The sequence below is a fragment of the Drosophila ficusphila genome, unplaced genomic scaffold (assembly GCF_018152265.1).
Source record: "Drosophila ficusphila isolate 14025-0441.05 unplaced genomic scaffold, ASM1815226v1 contig_414, whole genome shotgun sequence".
Classification (NCBI taxonomy): domain Eukaryota; kingdom Metazoa; phylum Arthropoda; class Insecta; order Diptera; family Drosophilidae; genus Drosophila; species Drosophila ficusphila.
The window spans coordinates 19413067-19436457 of NW_025064328.1; the positions used below are offsets into that span (position 1 = coordinate 19413067).

At 44.3% G+C, this 23391-nt stretch overlaps 1 protein-coding gene across 4 annotated transcripts in view; it reads left to right on the top strand.

Moving 5' to 3' along the window:
- Window positions 1-21737, top strand: part of LOC108094288 (rap guanine nucleotide exchange factor 4) — a 43450-nt gene extending 21713 nt beyond the window's left edge. For 2 of the 4 annotated variants that reach the window (XM_017194783.2, XM_017194786.1), the window contains 16 exons: window positions 5557-5703; window positions 10389-10440; window positions 10850-10944; window positions 11246-11332; window positions 11389-11530; window positions 11589-11781; window positions 12928-13073; window positions 13297-13441; window positions 14444-14620; window positions 15062-15223; window positions 16046-16407; window positions 16984-17237; window positions 17294-17464; window positions 17685-17818; window positions 18149-18498; window positions 18566-21737. In XM_017194783.2, coding sequence (XP_017050272.1) covers window positions 5557-5703; window positions 10389-10440; window positions 10850-10944; window positions 11246-11332; window positions 11389-11530; window positions 11589-11781; window positions 12928-13073; window positions 13297-13441; window positions 14444-14620; window positions 15062-15223; window positions 16046-16407; window positions 16984-17237; window positions 17294-17464; window positions 17685-17818; window positions 18149-18498; window positions 18566-18693 — 2745 coding nt within the window. In that variant the 3' untranslated portion in view covers window positions 18694-21737. Of the gene's footprint in view, window positions 1-2840; window positions 3031-5556; window positions 5704-10006; window positions 10302-10388; window positions 10441-10849; window positions 10945-11245; window positions 11333-11388; window positions 11531-11588; window positions 11782-12927; window positions 13074-13296; window positions 13442-14443; window positions 14621-15061; window positions 15224-16045; window positions 16408-16983; window positions 17238-17293; window positions 17465-17684; window positions 17819-18148; window positions 18499-18565 lie in introns of those variants that run through there. The other 2 variants (XM_017194785.1, XM_017194784.2) reach the window with 2 other exon arrangements.
- The last annotated feature ends 1654 nt before the right edge of the window (window positions 21738-23391 follow it).

Below are 23391 nucleotides of genomic sequence, written 5' to 3' on the forward strand. Positions count from 1 at the left end.
ATTTAAAACTTCGAGCTTTCTTTTAAATATTTCTGAACGAGAAATCGACTTTTTGGGTCGCCTTCTTACGCAGGAAATGGGACGGCAGTTTAAAATGTTTTTCATGCCCTTTTGGATTTATAAAATTCCGTGAACTTTTTAATTATGCAGGTAGGGAAATGTTTATCTAACGTCACCGCCGCATGCAACGCGTGGAAATTGAGGCAGGTGCCGAAAGCTGGGAAAACTGGGAAAACTGAGAGAACTGAGGGCGTGTAAAATCGCGGCGTAATGAGCGCGACTTTAACGGTTGTGCGAATGCGAAGATAAAATGCAATTTGATAAAACTAATTATATCCCCCGCCTTACCGCCATCATTAGCTCATCGTTCGGCGAATGAAGCCTTTTTTATGAACTCTCAGACTGATTAAAAACCACAAACAACTGCAGTTATTCCAATTAATAACTGATGCCCTAATTAGCATAATTATTTAGACAAACAAACGCGTCAGGTGATTTATTCGGACACCTAAAACAATGAAAGCAAACAGTTTGCGGATGAGATATGTGGTACTTGTATCTTGCGGCTACACGCTGCTTGAGCAACAATTTCTTGGAGCATTGTGAGCAGTCATTGACTTGGTCTGGATGTTGGCTCTTTACCTTCACCGTAGGAGGGCGAAATAAATTTAATTACTAGCCGAAAGAAACAAGTGTGGCCGAGCCAAAACAAAAGCAAGTGCAGAGCCACGAAACATAAAGCATAACTGAAATAAAAGTGTCAAGGTTGTTCAACCCGAACAACCAAGTATTTCGGCGGCTTGAAGCGACAGCTTCTCGGGTTGTTTGGCTGAAAACTTTCGATTCGCATCCAGCCTCATCTCATCTGAAATTCCATTAGCCCGAGCACCATCAAAGCAAGTCATTCGCACGGCCAGCGCCCAAAGTTGAGTCCACATCCTTGTTTGCCCAACTGAATTGGCCGGACTCCGGAGTGCAGCAGCAGCAACTGTCGCTGCAACAACAGCAGCGCCGCAGCTGCAACATCATTTCTAGCCAATCCAGCTGCAACTTGCAACGGACGGAAGCGTGCTCATATGTGCGTAAAAAGTTTTTCAAGCGCGGCAGCGAACAAAAAGTCGACATGGACCTGGGATACTGGACATTTGGCCAAAAACAATGCCGGAGGTGCATGCCGCATGGCCAGGGATCGGGCTTAGGTTTCACTGCCACTATCGCTTTCGCCACGGCTCTGAATGTGCATGTGGATGTGGATGTGGATGTCGATGTGGATATGGATACGCGCATGTACGCCGACACGGAGTTGCACATGGACATGGACATGGACATGGCCACGGTCTTGGCCCGGAGCTTTTTTTTGTTCGCGGATTAATTGCATGCATCAAACGACAGCAGAAGCTGTCATCGCAGCCAAATTGTGAAATAAAACCTTTTCAGTTGCACATCAAATTTGAAATGCTCTTACTGCACTTCATATTTGCTTTCCACTTGTGAGACTTATTCTTTAACTTTTTAAATTACATTATAAGCAGTATACTCGTATATTGCCCGAAAACGCTGCTTGAGTTCGAACAGAACTTTTGAGCTGAATGCATTTTATTTGCATTGTGTGTTTGGTAAATCGCCCTGGTGAGCAAACAAATGAGTATTTCGAGTGGTTGTTAAGGTACAAAAAAAAATATTTATTATTTAAATTATTCAATACTTTGTATGTATATACCAACAAGTTCGAATATAGTGAAAAGAATGCGAAATAAATAAATACAGAGCGAAATAAATAATAAATGGTTGAAGGAAGCAAAAACTTACATCACTCAGTTAAATGATTTTATCATAATGGTTAAAAGAAATAAAAAAAACTGGAAAAAAATAAAATTTAAAGGCGTCCGAAGAATCAAACAATTAATATGAATTCATCAAATTTGAATTTCATTCACCTCTGAATCAAAATAGATTCTATGATAAAATCGTTATTATTCACCCATTGAAAAATGTTTTCTTCAATAGTCAAAGAGAGGTTACCCTCTTTTGGGAGTCAAACAGAATGCGAGAGATGGAGCTGTGCTCGTTGGAAATAAATCTCGGACCAATCAATCTCAGCGCCATAAATCAAATCGAATTTGGGCTCCAGTTATGATTCCGAATTTTCGGCTGTCAGTCTGCGAACGACATTCACTTTTTGGGACCGACACGGTCAATTGAGCTGTCATCGCGGAAAGGCTCCAATTTACCTGCGGTTCGTTCTACGTTGTTGCTGCTCAGGTTGCCGCTCAGGTTGCCGCCGGCCACACTCGAGCAACTTGCAACAGCGTTGCACAAAAGAGTCGGGTGCATGCAACAAAGTCGCTGCCTGTTCCGCAGATTTCTCAGCTGCTGCCGCCGTCAGTTGGCGTCAGTTGGCGGGCTTCAACTCCAATTTCAGTTCAGTTCGCTTTGCGAGTCGTCGCCGCGCGGTTGATAAATTCGAGGCTGCCGGAAAAGCTGCCCCTGGATGCGAGTGTGGGTATCTCAGTGGCACGGCACATATATGTACTCCACACGCGGGGGGAATTCGCGAAAAGAATGCGTAATTGGGCCGTCGTGACACGCTTCTGCATCGCTTATCAATGGCAACTGCGGGCTGGTGAACCCGGAATGTTGGCCCCCTTTCGGCAGCGCGTGCCGTTGCCTTTCGGTTTAGTTGGTGGCAGGTCGCCCCTTATTTGACCTCACGTCCACGACCTGCAATCAAAAGCGGCCAGCAGACAAAATAAAAACGCCAACAATTCCATTTAATCCGGGTAACGTGTTTGTATTTTTTGTGGGTTGCTCATATTTTCAAATGTCGCTCAGCCAAATTTGAATATGCTAAACTGCCGGGCAGGCTGTCCGAAATCCGAAAGCTGAATCAGAAAACTGAAAACTGAAAACCGAATTCCAGTGGCAGAGGGAGTGAGTGAGAGGGAGAATCGCGAGAGACAAAGAGGGAAAATGCTATTTCGTCGCAGTTGTACGTATAACGTGGAGCAATCAACGCGACATTATGCAAAGGTAAAACATTGCATTGCAAACCCCACATTTATGTAAAAGATCCGGTGGCGAAAACGAGGCGAGAGAAATGTACGTGCTTACTCACAGTCGGTTGTAGATACGAAAACCAATCCGTAGATACAAGTTGGCCATAGCTGTGTGCTCGCTGCAGAGCGATAAAAATGTTTCTGTTTCTGAAACGTTGTATTATTTGAGCTTCTGCTATCAGCTTGGATGTCAATCGGAGATTATCGAGAAAACAGATAGCTGTTGATTCCTGTAATTTGAGCACCCACTACTAGTGGAGTGAAGGGGTATTCTGTGTTCACGTCAAACTATGTACCATAATCAATAATCCATTTAGCAAACTGTGAATGAATAACAAGACCTCGCAAACTGAAAGATAATAGACGATTGTTCAGACTTTTGTTATGCCCAATTGAGTTTTCTCTTCATTTAACCATTTGTTTTCCGCTACGACCACTCACAAATTTTATAGCTCGAGCATAAAAAAAAAACTGTCGAGGGGAAACTATTTTCAACCTCAACGAGAAGAAAATATTACTTAATATTATTTAATGTGAAATATGGCTTCTAGCGGAAAAAATACTTATGTTTAAGCATTTTACAACATAAATTTCGTTGTGGGACTATAAAAACTAAAAGCAGTTTAATGTAATGAAATCATGAAGTATTCATGCCAATGATAGTCGAAGTTGGTTAAAGATTTAAAAAAACGCAGTAGCCCAATGAGTTTTAGGGTATAGAAATCAGAGTATTGTTTTACACTTGTTAAATTTATTTGTGGGTCCGAATCGTAAAATTACATCACAGGCAACCGCCTACAAATTGCTTTTCCCAACTGGCGAGCGGACAAAGTCGGGCTTTCCAAATATTATTGTTTGGGCGGCAAATTCAATTCGGTTCTCGCCGGCTTAAGGAAATTACAAAAGGGAAATGCTGGTGGACAAATTTCAGTCGGCTGCCCGCTTTTCACTTCTTCTCTCTTTCCCTTTCCCGCTTTTCCTCGTTCCGTGTCTGTGGGTCAACTTTTAATGCTGCAATAAATTAGAAAGCAATCAAATTTAATGTGGGCACGGAAGGGGCGTGGGGCGTCGGCGCTGCAGACTCTTTTTGACGCTTGTCAAAAAACAAAAGCCGCAATAAATCAACAAGAAAAGCGAATGAGATTTGCGAGTGCCGGAGTTGGCCAAAAGAAAAGGTGGCTGGCACGCCAGAAACTGTAATTACACGGAGCGGGAATTAATTAAAGTATACTTTATGGTCTCTGTGCGGTGTAATAACTGTGCACACATGTCGGCTAATGCGAGTTTAACAATTTCTGCGGTCGTCGCAGTCTTGTTAAGCCAATTACACGGACGGGCTCGGATTCCCGGCTTCTCGGGCTGGTTCTTCCCGCTCTCGAAAATGGAGCTTCTTCAACCAACTTCCAAGAGCCAAGAAGCAGGGCCCAGAACTCCAGAAAATCTGGTGGGAAAGCCAAGAGGAAGAACGCAGATGCAAACGCGGCTGGGTAATTGAAAATGTCATTGCCACGTTGTGGTTGGACAGTTGCAAACCGCCTTTATTGCTCCGGAGACATCTAGTAGTGCTGCACTTCCGCCTTTTCCCATTCGCCGCTTTCTTTTCGGCTGCTCTAATGTCTCCTCGCCTGCGGTTTCCCGCCGACTGCGAAAATGAAGTGGTTACCGAGTTTTAAGCAAATGTTTGTCCCTGCCACCACAAGCAAATTGCGGCCATTTGCGTTAATTGTGTAAGAAGCCAGAGAAAGACAAGCGCCAAGCAGTCAGGGCACTGTGGACTGTTTAAGTTGCGCAGATACCGAGGGTCGTGCTCCTAATCCGGGGACTCGACTTTGGGATACTCGTCACTTAATTCACCATATTCAATGGGAAAGGTGGTCTATTAAGTTGAGTGTGTAGGAAGACTACCTTTTAAATATTATCGCAGAATTTAGGGCTATAGACTTCGATTTTCTTTTGCTTAAAAAAAATAGGTTGAACAGAAAGTAAGCTGAAGTATCATTTTTTTCCCACACTCTAAGTATGGTGACTCAGGGTAAATAGAATTACCCCGCCCAAAGTCCCTGAACTTTTTAAACTGCCAATAAAGTGGCCCATAAACATAAAAGTTCAATAATTGGTATGTTTTCGAAATAAAAGTCTTGCAAAAGTGTGCTGATTTAGAACAACATTTAAGGGAACCGAAAGTTCTAGACATTTTGGTCTTCAAATTTATTCAATTCGAGAAGTATTCGAATTAGGAAAATTATTTATTACATTTTGGTGTATTAAACAACTTACCTTTTTATCAATTCTAAGATTGTAAAAAGAAACTGAATTATGATGAACTAACACAGTGGATTAAGAATACAATTATTAAGAAGAATAGTTAAAAGAATTAATTCCTTTACCACTTCAAGTGCAGTATACTCCACTACAGTTGAGGATTAGTGGGTATAGAACCACACTTGGGCCACAACTTAAGCACTGTCTAACTGGGTGTTCTGGATTTATTTATTTGCAGAGCGCCGTCACCCTTTGCAACTTGGGCGTGGGTGCCACATTCGGGGAGTCCGTGTTGCACGACTTGCCGCGGGATAGCACCGTGGTAACGAAGACGACCTGCGAGTTGCTGCGAGTGGAGCAGCAGGACTTCCGACTCATTTGGGAGGTAAGTTGCTCGAACCGACAATCCTGTCGGGAGAATCCAAGCCATCCAATCCATCTGCTCTCCGTCGCTTTCACTAATCAGCAGCTGTGCATGACTGGCCAAAATGATATGCAAACATTCAGGGGGGCAGGGGAGCCTCGACTATTTGCGGTATTCCTGCGTCATTGTCGAAAATATTTAATTAAAATTTCAATTAACATTTAATGATGCTCGTGGGGAGGGAAGGGCCGGATCCCGGGACAGCTTTTTCCTAATGAATTTCCTGGAGGCCTAAGCCCGAACACATGGCGAGCAATTTGGGCCTCCGGTGTTAAGTGCTTTGGCTTTGCCGCAGAGTGGGGAATTAAGCCAGGTTCCTCCTCCCCCTCCTGGGCTAAGTAGTTCTTTGTTTATGTGGAGGCGGCATTAGAATGTTATGACATACTTAGGTGGTGCAGTGCATCATTAATGTCCTCGTTGCATGTTTCCGAGCAGTTGGACGGAAGGACTCGGGGGAGAAGGCCATTGGGTAATTAATTGGAAAAGCAACTAACCCAAACCGGTTATCCCGTACTGAAACGAAATCGATTCGACGAATTGCTACGGAAAATGCCATCGAACGAGAAGGGAATTATATTTGCATTAGGCAAACCACAAGCAGAATGTGGCCAAAGCCAGGGCAAAGTGGGCAAAGCATCTTTTTGGCCGTAGTCAACCACAACATGGCTTACATATGCCAAAATGTAAATATTTGAGAGGCCCACACAGTCGGCAAAAAGTTCACTGGGCAAAACGGAGTGGTTTCCAAATTAAACCAGCGTCCTTGGCATTCTCAAGTCACTTCGATTTGATTACCTCTTGCCGAGGGCCCTCAATGCTCCCACTTTATTTCTGCCAGTGCCCGGACCCAACGTGAATTTCTGTGTTAAACTCTGGGACCCCACTAACAATGCCATTCTGCCGGGGGCCCAAGCCATTCCCTGCGGCAGCCACAAAAGGTATAAACCCAGAAGCAGAATTAGTGAGGGACGTGTGTTTACCTTATTTGTTAGCAGCAGGAAAAACGAGCAGGAGCCAAACCCAAATTGGGGTGTATACTATTCGCAACATTATGCCAGAACCGCCTCACCCGAAAGGCAGCCGCTGGAACTGGGCGACAACAAAGTAGCTGCGACTGCCGACCCACCACACATCACGTATACGCAGTGTGCAACAATGGAACCAAAGTGGAAGGCGGATGCTCGGATGCTCGGATGCTTGGATGCTTGGCTGCTTGGATGCAGTGCCGTAAAAATGCGAACTGGGGAATTTTGCCGGCAGTGCGAGTGGCACTGCGTAAATGCGATAAAATCAGGGGGAATTGAAAGGGGATAGGAGAAGCATTCGCAGGAGTGTAAGGAATATATAGTAAGGTTCATGGAACTTGTCATCCTTTTCTCTCCCCATCCCGCCCACTTCGCCCTTTGCTTTTCAGAAGTCGAGCATTTGATTTGTGCGCAAATATTTGCTCGAGTGGGCCGAATTGAAAATGCCAGTGAAAGCCATTGTATTCCCACATGGCGGGTGAAAGGGAATTTCGGGTTAATTACCAGTCTCATTTCTACGAAACCCGGGGGCACAGAAGTGAATAACCAGCTATGCCAACTAGCGACGCGCAGTTGGTAGGGCCACTTACCATTCAATGGCTGCCAATTATTCCGGACAAGCGTTTGGCAATCCACTCGGATTTCGATTTGAGCTGGGATTGGAATTGCAAGTGGATTGGACAAATGCAGTGGCTTCCCGACTCTCGAATCTCGAATCTCGGGCGGATGCAAGTCGACGGCGGAAATTACACTTGCCACTTGCGGTAAGTTTCCAGATTGCGCCGAGTTTGCGAAAATAACTCGATTGGCGGGTGCTATGCCAAATGCGGTTCATTGCCGCTTGATTGCTAAGCATTTGCATTTAATTTCGGGCTGCTTTATAAAACACATAGATAGATATATGTACATAAGTACGAGTATGTGCCCCACACGCCGTTCTGGTGGCGGCTGGTGCAACCGCCGCATTGCCAAACATGTGGTCTGTGCAATAACCAACCCATAAATATTGCAGCCGAGTCCGCTGAGAGCCCCGTGGCATGCACAGTTGCATGTCCACGGTCACGGGGTTATTTATTTATGCACAAACACAAGTTGCACATGTGAACCTACGATGCGGAGGGAGGGGGCGTGAGGGGGTGGCAGGGATCAGCGAAGGATTTCGGAGCCTTTGGCAGAGACAAATTCACTTTGGTCATCGAAGTGCACGCTGCATGGCTCAATTTAAATTTCATCTAGATGCGAACGCTGCTCAATGAACACTCAGCTCAGCCTGGTAAGTCCACAGGATTCACTCGGCAGATTCTTCAGGACTCTGCGGTTCCTTGGCAGTGACTTACCCTGATTTCTTTTTGGTTAAGTTAAAAGAGAAATTCAAGTGCAGATAGTTTGGTTCTTTGTCTCAGCGGACCGAAAGTAACGAGCTCAGATAACAACCACGAAGAGCTTTTCTATGTTGTTCCGTGGCTCTGATTGTTTTTAGCACGAGCTGCCAAAGTAAATACGAAATTATGCGGTTGAAACATTTTCATAGACAAGCTTTTTATTAAATGATCCAGACGTCTTGAAAGTACCATAAACGACAGTGCTTTAGGGGGTACTTACTCACTTTAACCAGGGGCAGCTGGCAATATAGTTGTTTTCTTTTCGCCGAAACACTGTTTTATCGTCGAAGAACCATTAAAACGGCAACGTACCAGGTCTCATTTAAAATTGTTTGCATTTCGACTGACAGAGTAGCCACGCTCCGTTTCTAGCCGTTTCAACATTTGTTCTTTGTACAAATTTATGAAGCACCTGGGAAAGTTGTAAACAAATAGCTTTAAGAGCTGGAGAATATTGGCCAGCGAACTTAAAATATATTTGTTTATTGCGGACTGCTAACCGAATACAGTGGCTAATGTTTCACAGCCACAGACAAGAAAATGATTTTAAATGTTTGATAAATTGTTCCTTTTTGAACGTAATAAATTCCAAAATACGATAATATACATTTGTAGCAACTGGGAACTGATTTAGTGCCCTCGCTTGGTTAAACATTCAAAGGCAGTGTCAATTTTCCTCGAAGCGCAGAACTCGCCAGGAAGCATCACGGTTCAATTAATGTGACTGGCGTTCAAGGCGAAGGCTTTGCAACCCATTCCACCCCTTTCGAACCCCGGACCACCCACTCCCTCTCCCACCCAGTGGGTGGTACTCATTTTAGCGTGCTGTGCGTTTGATAAGCAAAGCGAGTTTAATTAGCGTCGACGACGCCAACGCAGCGTTTGTCGTTTGTCGCTTATCGGCAGGCGGAACCTCAAGTGTTGCCAAGCGTCTTGGCTTCGATATTTAACCCATTTACGTGCCTCGTTAGGTACGGCAAATCAAAGGAGCCCAAACACCAGTCGGAAAGAACAACATTCAACTTTGATGTTTTGTAACTCAAACTAAAGTGTACCGACTTTAAAACTACCACAGAACTCTTCGCTGTTTAATATTTTAACATTCAAGTTTGGAAGAACACCTCTTCTGGGTGTGTCAAGCACTAGTAAAAACTTTTTGAAAACTTCCTCTGATAAACAAGGTTTCTTATTTATTACTTTCACAAATTAGTTTTTTACAAAATGCAGGCAGATTGCCTGGAAGAAGAGCATTTCGAGTATTTTTCTTTGCCCAACCAATAAGAATTTAAAACATATTTGTTTCCTAAACATTATTTGTTTGCCAGGAAATGAATACTGTTTCACGCGAAATTGGCACAAAAATCTCTAGAGATTTAATACCTCTTTAAATGATTCCCAAAAGTATGCTACGATGTTTTTTTAAGCTGGCCTAATGCCTATGGCTAAACGTAAAAATACTGTTTACTATTTTCCCAAGCATACTCTTACACTCTTTCGTAAGTGCTTTCAAACCCCTAGAGATTAAAGTAAATCTTTTATTTAAAATCCGTTCAACGTTGAAGCAGGGGGAAACTGAAGTTTGTGGTCAAAAACAAACAATATGAACTGAATATATATTGTACTGCACAATGAACGCTGAGGGCTCTGTTATAGGTTCTATATCTAAGATGTGTATAAGGGAACTCAAACTGTCAAGGGTGTCGTGTTAACCCAGAGGGTTAAAGCGTTAGACACATGTGCGATCTCGGGGCCTCGACAACCCTTGTGTGCCTGATAAGCAATTGCAAACAGCGGCGTTCGTGTGTTTGTCAACTCTGGGAGGCTATCAGTGTGCGAAGGAGCGTTTGGCAGCAGTTACCTGCTGGCTCGAACTCCAGTTGCGAGTGAAAGTGACCCGGAGGGCTGCTCTCTCCACATGGCAGCTGGCCAGCGGCACTGGAGCTCCCAAGTTGTGGCCGGCGAGGAGCGGAACCCCGGCGTTCTCCTGCTTCGCTACCGACGTCACAGCGGCGGAGGGGAGGAGCAGGTGGCGGCCACAGGCGGGGCCAGCAAGGTCACGGCTGGCGCCACTTCCGCCGCCGTCAAGCGGCGAAGGCGGCTGGATCGTGGGCAGATGACGCGTCCGCAGTCGACGGCATTCGAAATGAGCAACGTAATTGGAATTGGAATTGGAATCCGCACAGTGCACCCACAGCGAACCACGCATTTTAATGGCCACTCTTTCCACTTTCCATTGCAGAAAAACAAGGAGCTAATGAATGACATTTTCACCAACTGCAAATTGAAGAACGGTATGTAAACGACAAACCCATCCAAAACCAATAATAATTGTTTGCGTGACTAACATTGCATACGAGTGTATACATTCAGCACAATGCCTTCGATCGGTGATTAATGGTTTTGAATTGAGTCTGCTTCACTTGCTTTCTCTTTATTAGTTTGAAAAAGCAAACAATTTTGCGTTATCGCGAATGGTTGCTTTCAAAAAAAACGATTAGTTGATTTTTGTTTTTGGAAGCCTTTAATGTTGCTTAAAGAATTTCGCGGGCATCATCATCGTTTGGAAACTGAAAATAAACAGTGGCAAACAAACGAACTTCTGCTGGCTGCGCCCAATAATTGAATTAGCTAATTAAACTCGCATTGAACAGGCCATTCAGTCGGAATAACAATAATTAATTACCATGGCTGCGTTTTCAGGTTTTGGTCCTAGTGTTCAAACAGCAGCGGCCACCTCGCCCACAAAGAGACCCCTCAGCCCCGACCATCCGAACCCAGCGCTGCCCATTACTGAGGTAAGCGAAAAAGGAAAAAATATATATAATGGATAACAACAAAAAAAAAAAGCAGAAGAAGAGCCACCTTGAAGCTCACATAAATATTATAAATGTAATGTCCCGACATTGACGACGACAAATGAGTTAATTTGCTGCTCGAGAAGCTGTCGGGGGAATTACAAAATATTTATGCGTTATTCATGAGTGCGGGCTGCGGGGAAAGGTCACGCTTTGAGCTTTTCCTCTGGCTTTGACACTTGCGCCCGAAAAGCCGGACCTTCGGTGGTGTGGAAACTAAAGAAACTTGAAATCCTTGCAGACGCCGAGTCCTGCTATGAACCGCATGGGCTGGGCCCTCCGCACTCTTCTCGTCGCCGACAACTCGAGCTGTCTGAAGGATCGCAAGGTGAGTTGTGGGTCGGCGCCTTTACCTTTGCGATGCTAATTATCCCGTCCGGACAGGTCTCCGGCAAGCTAATCCGCAAGTGCGCCCCCGGAACCGAGCTGGTCGACTGGCTGGTCAACCTCTCGCCCATCGTCCACACCCGCGCCCAGGCGGCTGGCATGTGGCAGGCTCTCCTCGAGGAGGGAGTTCTCGCACACGGTGAGCGCCCCCAACCACTAACTAACCACTTTTCACTGACATTCCCACTCCGGTGCAGTGAACAAGGAGCAGCCCTTCAAGGACAAGTGCTTCCTGTACCGCTTCCGCCTCGACGAGGAGGGCGGAACGGCGGCAGCGGGCGTGCCCCAAGCGGAGGACCTCGGAGCGGCCAACGAGCACATCCGCGAGACGCTCAGCGCCCTTTTCCAGCGCGGTCCGGACGCCACCCTGCGTATGATATTGCGCAAGCCGTAAGTCAAGTGCAGGGATAAGGGATAAACCCAAATAAGTACCGACTTTTCGACAATTTCCTCAAGTTGACTAAGCATATAGTTACATGTACTGTACAGCATATATGCATACTATTTTTCAAAACTTACCCTTACAGAGCAAAGGGTATTATAATTTCAGTCAGAAGTTTGCAACGCAGTGAAAGACACACCTCAGACCCCATAAAGTGTATTCTTGATCAGCATTACGATCTGAATCCAAATACGTCTGCACATCTGCACGTCTGTCCGTCTGTCCTCCTGTCCGTTTCCGCGCAAACTAGTCTCTCAGTTTTAAAGCTATCTTGCTGAAACTTTCCCAAAATTTGTGTAGTTGTTGCACGCAGTATATAAGTCGGAACGGGCCAGATCGGGCGACTATATAGGATAGCTCCCATACTAGAGATTGAAACAAAAATTTCTAACACAACGGCGTTTTGATCAGATCGACTTAATAATATATTTTATTTTCAAATTCAATTAAATATTACTAAACCTTTAATTAAGGATGAGCTAATACATTGTACATCTTATTTTCTGTACCGTTAGTGGGGAAAGCTTTAACTGATAAAACAGCAATTATCGATTATTGCAATATCGAAACAAACTGAATTGAGCCAAGAGCGCTTTGATTTTGTTTATTTTATTTTTATTATCTTACCCACGGAGGTATAACCATGTTTACTGCTCTTTGACTAATTAAAGAAGAGCCCAAAGGTTCTATTGAACATTTCATAATGCACTGTGCAATTGAGTCGATAAAAGTCATGAGCATAGCCAGGGGCGGACGCAGAAAAAAAATTTGGGGGGGGTCCGGTCGAAAAATTTTTTCGTTTGGGGGGGTCCGATCGAAATTTTTTCGTTAAACTGGGTCCGATCAAAAAATTTTTCGTTTGCGGGGGTCCGATCAAAAAAATTTTTAGTTTATATGGTTGAAAGGCCGTATGCTGTAAGGGAATTTTGAAAAAAGTCTGAGATTTGGGGGGTCCGGACCCCCTGCGTCCGCCCCTGAGCATAGCCTTGGAAATTTTTATTATATCGCAGACTAACGGATACTGGCTTTAGGGGTCCCAACGATAGCAATCTGCCATGCTTATGTTTAATGCTATCCCAATACTCCGTCCACAGCTCGCACGAACGGACTTCGGAGGAGCTGGAGCTAGTTTTCGAGGAGCTGGTCCACATCGCCGCCCTCTCCCATTTATCGACGAGCATCAAGCGGGAGCTGTCCGCGATTTTCGTGTTCGAGGCTCACGCCCAGGCGGGAACAATATGTGAGTATCCGGCCGCAGAACCCACAACTTCCATGATTCACTCAGTGCGAGAGCGGAAAAGTTCGGGAAACTTTTTAATTAAATCCCGGCTAATTATGTCTCAATAAACGGGTCAGCCATCGAGCTAGCCCTTCCAGCGGATGCGCAATTATAAGTACTAATAACGACTTTCATTCCCTTACATGCTTTACCCATTATGGTCATTAAAAAACGAAAACAACAGTGTTTAATCAAGGGGACGAAGGACGCTCCTGGTACATCTTACTCAAGGGATCTGTGGACGTTGTGATACACGGCAAGGGAACTGTTGCCACTCTAAAGACCGGCGATGATTTCGGCAAACTGGCCTTGATAAACGACGCACCCAGGTGAGTGATGCCAGTGGAATCGCCTCCATTGGGGAACCCCTAAATGGTTGGGCCATCTGCTGACGATTGGAGCTCTTGAGAAGGCAACTTGGGCCTCGGACAAACTGGGTCTTGACAGCTCGACAATGGCCATGTTGCCACAATGGCGGCCAATAGTACGGACCAGTTGGTGCAACGGACGAGAAAACTGGCCACCAGCTCCACAACAGCGACAGATAACAAGCGGCATTGTGTGCCATTTAGAGCAAACAATTGAAAATTGAAACAAAATATTAGCCAAGGCCCACGTCCAATTTGTAAGCCGTTTCCTAAGCTGTCGCTTGAGCAAACCGGACGCAAAGGAAGGGAACTATCAAAGAGTTGCTAGTGAATGGAATTCGTTTCCATTGTTCGACAGCAAAAAGTGCTGCAGCACGGTTAAATAGAGGAAATCCAGCTCTTGGCGACGGAAGCACATTTATAAATGTATTAATATGGGTGGAAAAACCAGCGCTGAGCACTATTAATTTATATGCGTGCGTTTCCGATTTTAATGCTTAAAACGAAAGGATAACTAGTTTAAGCCTCCATCCAGCTTTTTGGTTAATTAAAATAGTCAGAGAGCTTGTTTGCCATAAACAAATATAATAAATCCCGCCTCACGGGCCGTCCTCATGTCCGCATTTTGGTAAATAATTCCGCATATCGATCGAGTTCGTTTGCCAACTGCAGGTGCATTTTTCCAGGCTGCCGTCGGCGGAATCCAATTTAAAATATTTCCTGGCTCCGTAGTGGGGGGCCAAGAGCTGTGCATGCCATCAAGTGCATCCATTTTCCATATTTATGGCTATTTATGCGGCCACGCATTTACTGCACTTTTTCAACCAGCTGATGAACGCTTGTTTGCTCTGCGGGATTAAAGCCTGAAGTGATAAACCAATCGATAAAGCTCAACCAATTAATGACTAGATCTCCGCAAAATGTTGCTAAAAGCTGACCGACTGTTTCTCGAATTTCCGGCAGAGCTGCTACCATCGTACTCAAGGAGAACAATTGCCACTTGCTGCGCGTGGACAAGGAACACTTCAACAGGATACTGCGCGATGTGGAGGCCAACACCCTGAGACTACAGGAGCACGGCAAGGATGTTTTAGTGCTCGAGCGCGTGGCCAAGCAACGAGGACAGCATTCAGCATTTAAGTGAGTGTCTAATCAATTTTTAATGTGCCTTTAAATTTAATTGAAAGCCCGGCCAGGGTTTGATTTGATGGCTCGCTTGTGTTTGGCCTTTTATGGCTGCTCCTCTTCGTGAATGCCGATTTTTATAGCAATTTATCGACACTTAAGACAACATATAATCCCTACTTTTTACTGTTTAATGTTAATTTTGTCCATGTGTTTTCCATGGGTTATTCTTACTTTTTAAAAATGTTTCGATATGTATGCTTGTATCTTATGCGTCAAGTTATTACTTAATCGCACGGTATACAATCATTTGCTTATGTCTGAAAAACAGAATTACACACACATACATTTATAAAGGAACCATTAAGAAGAACTTTTCTTTGAAAAATTAGAGTAATGGTCGAATTGTTTTACGAAAAAAATAATCTAAAACTATCTAACTTATCTCCTCCCCAGATACACGGTGATGTCGGGCACTCCGGCCAAGATGCTGGAGCATTTGCTGGAGACGCGACTGGGCCAGTCGGTCGGCGGGATGGACCCCTTCCTGGACGACTTCCTGCTCACGCACATCGTATTCATGCCCGTCGTGCAGCTGGTTGATGAATTGGCCAATTAATATCCTTTTCAAAACACAAAAATCACCGAAAAACTCTGTAAGCCGGGTTTCTGTTCCCCTACGATTCTGACCACGTCTCAGAGTTTAAGCCTTTGACCACTTTAAATTCTCATGTAGCACTTCTGGAGCTTCCAAGCTCCGTTTAGCTAGGCTCTTGGCGGGTCTGCACTCAAAAGTGGGGAAAAACGCATTGTGGCACTAGACCTTCTCGCGGCCGAGTCACGTTCCCCTGGGTGGAAAAGCGAAACATTTCCAGAGCGACAGTTTAAGTGTCGCCAGCACGCAAGCCACTTCACACATGACCCTGATCTCGGCCAGCGGGAAGGGGTGCGGATGAGGAGGGGGTGGGGAAGGGGAAGGGCAAGTTTGGGTGGCTTTTGGGCTCGAGTGTAGCAGAAAATGCTAACAAGCAACGCTTCCGTTTCGGCGCAGGACGAACAATCCAACTTTAGTCGAAACAAAGCCACAAAGTTGACTTGGGTCAGCATTTTCCGAATGCCTTCATGGGGGTAAAAGGTTGATGTAGGGGCGTTCTGGGGAGTCAAGGGGGAGACTCTGGTCAATGATGCCTGAAACTAATCTCACAATCTGCATCGAAATACGTGATGAGTTTAATAAGCAGGCCGCACTGAGCATCCAGGTTAGTAGGAACGTGGGACAGAAATCAATATCCAGATTCCCCGAGACGGTAAACCCACCTTGGGACTGGCTGACCCGGTTTGATTGTGCCGGACAGATATTCAGAAACCAAGAACCCCAAATCCCCACTTAATCCGATTCGCAATCCCAATCGAAATTGGTTTCCCTTAACCGCCGTGCACCTTCCACTGCGATGCCCACGAGGACGCCCAGACTCCCGAGGATCGGGAGTACATAATCAACTTCAAGAAGCGCGTGATCCAGTTCATGCAGAAGTGGGTGATGGCCGTGCGCCACGCCGCCTTCGAGGAGCCCAGCGTCTGCGACTTCATCGAGGACCTCGCCGCCGAGGTGGAGGCCGATCCCGACCTGAACGAGGAGACCAGCATCGTGCACAACGTGCTCACCCAGATGGCGCGCTACCAGGAGGACCGCAACCAGAACGCTGGCCAGAAGTGGAAGCTCCCGCCCAACGGGCAGCCCATCTGCCTCTTCAGCGGCAACGCGACGCCCTCGAAGACAGTCATTCGACCCGACGATGACAGTGAGTGTCCTTACAGCCTTTGAGTCCTCAATCGCAGCTATAACCCAGTATTCAAAGCACCTTATTGCTAATATCATCTAAATTGGAGGAATATTAAGAATTTCGTGCTACAAATTCAGAAATTTCATGCTACAAATTATTAAATGTTTTCTAAAATAACTTGTGATATTATGACCATCAAATTAATATTGGATGTGCAATCGGCTTTGAAAACTTTCCTTACTTTAAAATAACATTACTCCAGTACGAAAAAATATTTTAAGAACATAACTTTATTGGTTTTGCTGACTTTAATTCAAGTTGTATATTTCTTACTCCACAAATATTGTAAATATTTTTAAAAGTTTTGTAATTGTATAACTCAGATGACAACGTCTAAACATAGCTGTCCGAAATAATTCAGAAACAAATTTCATTTGCAACGCTTACCTGTTACTTTAAAGAGCATATACTAAAGTTGATTACTTATAAGATAAAATCGACAATTTTTTTGAATAAGGAGAACAGCAGTTCCGCTTTCCCTAAGTGTAGGTTTATTTCCCAGTTAAAGTTCCCAAACTCCGCTTCACGTTTCAGTCATTTTCCGGGTATACTGCGCCGACCACACGTACTGCACGCTGCGCTTCCCCATGCACACCACGGCGGAGCTCATAAAGGCGTGTGCTGCGGACAAATTGCAGCTGAACCGAGGTCCCGAGGACCTCGTCCTCGTGGAGGTGAAGTCTAACGGGGAGCGCTCCGTGTTCAAGGACAACGATGTGAGCATACCGACGGGTCTTTCGCTCAACGGCCGCCTGTTCGTCTCCGTCAAGGATCACCTGGATGCCTTGGTAAGCAGTTGTTGAGGAAGGTTGCACTTCCATTCGTTATCCTTGCTGTTCCGCAGACCCAGCTGCAGGAGCAGGAGTGTCCCACCGAGGGCGTGGACATCGACCTGGAGATACTGAGCACCAAGGAGCTGGCCTACCACATCACCCTCTTCGAGTGGGACTTATTCTGGGCGGTTCACGAGTACGAGCTGCTCTACCACACCTTCGGGCGGCACCACTTTGGCAAGGTAAGGGGGCCAACTTCTGCCAAAAAGTCTCAGAAGTCTCGTTTGGGTAATTAGCCTGCCAGGCTCTGGCCGCAAAACTGTTGCCATTTGTCATCTGCCTGCAAATTAAGTTAGCCGAGAGTTTTGCCACTCGCATTAAAGGTGCCCCAAAGTGTTTGGCTCAACTTTTGGCAGGCACAACTCGAAGTGAATTGATCGAGTCTCACATTCCCCTTCGCAGATTACCGCCAACTTGGATGTCTTTCTGCGCCGCTTCAACGAGGTTCAGTACTGGATCGTCACCGAACTGGTATCCACGCCCAGTCTGAGCAAACGCGTCGGTCTCGTCCGCAAGTTCATCAAGCTGGCCGCCTAGTAAGTGATGGAAATAAGCCCTTTCCATACTGTATAATTAACTCATTTATCTATTAAAAATTATATCAAATGGTGGGAATATTTTTTAAAAAATATTTATCAGTAACTGTGCCTGTTTAAAATACAAAAGTTCAATACAATGTGATGAGTTTTATCCAAAATAAACTAGTTTTAAAATTGGTTTTATGATATTCAAATACTTGGAGAACTCTTAACTCACATATTTGATTGTTAGTATGTTTCTTAATCGTTCCTTAAACATTTCATTAAAACTTATCAGAATTCGCGTCCAATAAAAGACACAATTCTAATCGAGTTGATCCCTTGCAGCTGCAAGGAGTACCAGAACCTGAACGCCTTCTTCGCCGTGGTGATGGGCCTTTCGAACATGGCGGTGTCTCGGCTGCAGCAGACCTGGGAGAAGATCCCCTCGAAGTTCAGGAAGATCTTCCAGGAGTTCGAGGCCCTGATCGACCCGAGCAGGAACCACAGGGCGTACCGCGTGTTCGTGGGCAAGCTGCAGCCGCCGCTGATCCCGTTCATGCCGCTGCTGCTCAAGGACATGACCTTCGCCCACGAGGGCAACAAGACCAGCCTGGACGGGCTGGTGAACTTCGAGAAGATGCACATGATGGCCCAGACGATGCGCACCATCCGCTTCTGCCGCTCCAGGAGTCTGGGTAAGCCTGCCCCGCCACCTCCACTTCCCCCGAAAGTAAGGTTCTCATTCCGTTCGATCTGCCGCAGGACTCGAGCCGCCGTCGCCGAAGAGTGAGGGCGAGGTGCGGTCGTACATCAGCAGCTTCCGCGTCATCGACAACCAGCGGGTGCTCACCGCCATGTCGCAGAAGGTGGAGCCCACCAGGAAGCTCTAAGTTACCCCATTAGCCGTAGCCCGTATTAAGTGTCTAACCCTGCGTGCGTGTTAATCGAACCGCAATTAGCTGCACAGTTATGAGCTTAGCCGGGTTGTTTTCGGGAAGCCAACTTCGGCCACGGCCACCACAACCCGGGCCAACTTTCATTCACATCCACATCCGCATCCGCATCCGCATCCGCAATCGCATTAGAATAAGCTACAGTGTATCTACATGTGACCCGACTAGAACTATCTCAATCTTCTAATGAACTAAAACCCCCAAACGCATTTCAATGCAAACGAGAAACTTTTTGCTTTAGTACAAAACGAAAGATGGAAAACAAATTTTAAATTCGGCAATCCCGGCGGACACCGAAGCGAATAAAACAAACTTGGACGTGTGTGATACTAAACATTTAGAGGAGGCGACATCAAAACAAACAGCACTAAACTGCATAATTTCCTACAAAACTTTACTATATAAACCCTACGCCAGCTAGTAAAATAATTTGTAAATTGTATAACGTATCCGAGAGCATGGAATCTATTTTTTTAAAGCCCCTAAACTAAACCAACTATTAAACAGTCTAGTTGAAGCTAGTTATTAACATGTAAACTACGTAGCGGATAAGTTATTTTATTTATGTCTTCAAATTTGACTTTCGTTTGGTAATTCGTTACGCCCCTAAGTAATGCATCCGCAAATAAAATACCAACCCGTTTATAAATATTTATTTACACAACCATTATTTGTTTTATTTTGTAGGATATTTAAACCTTGTTGATTTTAAGTAAGCTATTAAATATGCAAATGCAGCTGCATGCAAAACATTAACACTGGAGAGGGACCTTATTAGTTGTAGATTTGTACATACCATATAGACGTGTAAAACCACTCACGTTCATTAGACAAGTGCAATTGTGTTCAAAAGAAGAGTGGCCCTTTCGTGTAAATGCTGTTGGAATAACAATTCTTCCTTTTTATACTGAAACCGATTAGCCAATTCGTCAATATGTGGAAAACGATCACTCTAAGAACTTGTAAAATATAGCATTTTTGCATGTTGTGGGCTGACTTATCGTTACCGATATCATAAAAAACAAAAATGTGACGTTGTATTTGGGAGCTACTCTTATTTTGAGCACAACTGTTCATGTAAATCTGATGTTATAAATATACTCGGTACATGTAGAGGGTTTTTGAATTATTTTAATTAATTTCAAAACGGGTATGTGGTTCGTTCCGACTCTATAAATTATATTTTTTCGACAGCATAAATGTACATGAGCTTAGGCAAATTTGTACACTGAATAGCATTAACCGCAGCCAATTTAACTTTCTTTAATCGATTTAATTAAGAATGATAAAATTATGAAAAGCATAAAGTAAAACGAAAAAAACCCTCGAGCATTTTTACCGAGTATCCCAAAGTCGGAGATCCGATTATATATGGTTTTCTTTTTATATGTTGACGTTTAGTAAAAACGTTTGGTCTCTGGTATTTGGTGATAAGCTGGAAGTCCGTAGAAAGATACCCTGCCTGATACAAGAGGCGGAAAGAATATTGTAGATAACACCTTAATTGTAGTTACCATTTAATCCAACTCCTCTCCCAAGTAAAGGTCTCTCAAACAACGATTTATCACATAATTAAAAACCATTCCTAGATGTAACCAAAACTTCGACCATGATGCGTAGAACATATTTGTCGTGTTAAAATATTTTATCCTTTACGAAAACCAATCAAGCAAAAAGCATATTCAACTACAATTCAAGACATTAAGTATCCAGTGGTTTCTCCCCCAAAAAGAAGTAATACAAAGCAAGAGCAAACGAATTTTCAATAAAACTTTTATAGATATAGCGAGCCGATTTGAACGAAATAATATTGTTTAGTTTATAGTTAACGGAATGTAAACGTTTCGTATTAATTTACAAGCAACGCAACACCAATTTAAGTACAGAGCAGTTTGTAAGTAGGGTCGGAAAGCCTTTAATTACTTTATCTACACCTTGTGCTACGGAAACGGGTAGAACCTAACACAATCATCCACATAGAATTGTGTAGGCGTTATGAACCCGACGCAACCTTACAGTCCTCTGAGGAAATTTTCAACACAAAAACAACTCTTATATACGAAATATTAATCTAACGTATTCATAACTCTAGAATATAGTTCGTGGAACCTATGCTAGTCTTAAGCAATCGTTTCCACACCAAGGAAACCCTATGTGTCAAAGCCAAAACGTTTCTATATTTTTGAGTACTGCTACGTCAAAGTAAAACCAACAATACGCATTCACTAATGTTATTGTTGTGCACTTTCAATACTGCAGATATACATACTTAATTACCAAATACCTACATATACCAATAAAATATATAGGCAAGTACTCGAAAAAGGGAAATTTTCAAATTTTACTTGTGATTCGATTTGACAATCTCAAAACATAACTCTACGAACTTTATTTTCCGAAATATTAAATAGGCACTTCGCATAAATTTATCATCAACGGGTAACTCACGGATGCACAGAACCAGATATATTCATGCTATACGTATATACCTCCGTTACCGCAATATAACTAATGCCAATCAGTCATAATCAGTCAGTAAATATTCGAGCCGTAACTAGAACTAACCACTAAATGTTCAAATCAGTATTTACATGTCTAACGCAAAACAATCTCGAAGTTTACTTATCTACCATATAGCAAAATAGAGTAACGTAAATAGTTCGTAACGGGTCGAAAGAGATGGCTCCCCAGAGCTCACAGTAAGAAGACAACACCAACAAACCACTTAGAAGTAATTAATCCATCGAGCATGGCATAGGCCTGTATATGTTTAGCAGATCTTTTAACCGAACTACCAGATAACAAATACTATTACATGTACACCCGTATTGCGACAAGTGAAGTGAGATTTATGCAAAGCAGATAGATATTTTAATGGCAAACCCTAACCGTTGAAGCTAAGTGTAAACCAGCATGTATCTTTGAATGTCTAACATTTTGAACTCAACTAATATTCGAATAAAGATTTATGTGTTAGCGAGTTGGTATTTGTTATTAAATTGTATTATATTTTGAGGGGCAATGTCTTTGATTGGGAAACCTCTTTTCACCAATCAACGACTACTATTGGGAAAGGCATTCGATCTCATTAATTTGATTATTATTACTACATTTTTGCCCTATTGTAGGTTCAATTACTTAATTCTTTCACTAGTACTTTTATAATAATAATAATAATTGGCCATCACAACCCTTAACGGGTCACAGCCTGTTGCACGACTCGCCTCCACGCATCCCTGCGCGCCTTCGCCAGTTGGCAGCAGCGGATGTAGACAGGGCTTCCATCACCTGGTCTTGCCAACGCGTCCGGGGTCGTCCTCTTCTCCGTTTCCCGACAATTACCGCATCAAACACCTTACGGGGCGGAACGTGATTAGTTGATTAGTTGGTGCATGCTCCCTACCAACATATCACCAGCTGCCTTAAACAATTCAGCCTGCAGGCCATCAGCACCTGCAGATTTATTGTTTTTAAGTCGTTGGATTGCATCCTTGACTTCGGCATGGCTTGGGGGGGTACATCGATATCAGTACCATAGATTGGGGTTTGTGGATCATAATCTTCATAGCTAATAGGCTTGAGAAGTGATCCCTCCAAAACTTCAGCGCAATCTCTGCATCTGTGACTAGGTCTTCGACATTGTCCTTGCATGCAACTCCTCCAGTCTTACAACCTTGGGTCAGACGCTTAACCCTCTGATAGAAGTTACGAGCTTAATTTCGGCTTCTGCTGCTCTCTATGCTTTCACACTCTCGGTTTTCCTGTTCTCTTTTCTTGCGTCTGAAAAGGCGTTTCTCATCTCTTCTCCTTAACCTGTAGACCTCAACAACAGCCCGTGTAGCCCCAGCTTGCAGTGTTCTTCGGTAGGTGGCGTCTTTTGCAGCTGCTACGTCACGACACTCCTGGTCTGGTCATACCATGGATTCCTTGTTGGGGGGCGCTGGAATCCAATGACTTCTTCTGCGGAAGTTCGCAGGGAGTGGGATATGAGCGCCCACTGATCGCTGTTGTCTTCAGGTCTTGTCTGTTGTGATTGCAGCTGCCCGATGTCCAGCCTTCTCAGCAGCCCTCGACGTGCAACCTTCGCAACACATAACCGTGTGCGAATCTTAGCTGCAACAAGATAATGCCGACCATTGATGTTGGGACCCCGACAGGATCGCACGTCGAGTATGCGCTTTAGTTTGCCACTCAACGGATGTTGAATGGCAATCCAGGGAGAACCACGTGGCATTCACCAAGTTGAATGCAATCAGACACTTTGCCTGATATGCTCTCCCCCATCCCCCAGTAATTTTATAGTAGCAAAAAAAAAATATAGTCACAAAAGAATGCTTAGTATACATCGGAAATTTGCTGTCTTTAAGCCCACTTTTTCCTCACAAAGAGTGAATAAATAAATATCATCGCAGAGCCTTTAAAAGCAAATGTCAACAAAATCGTCGTGCATGTGATTTATCCAGCGCTGAAAAAGTTTTATATTCGTCATAATTTGCAAAATGCAGGGAAACGCAGATCACCTTTGCAGGTCACGTTTGAATATCGATTTATGTTGCCCAAGTGCGCGCCCAAAGCTCCGTTCGCTCCGCTCTCTGAAAGAGCTTTTGCCGGTTGGGAATAACCGTCCATGACGTC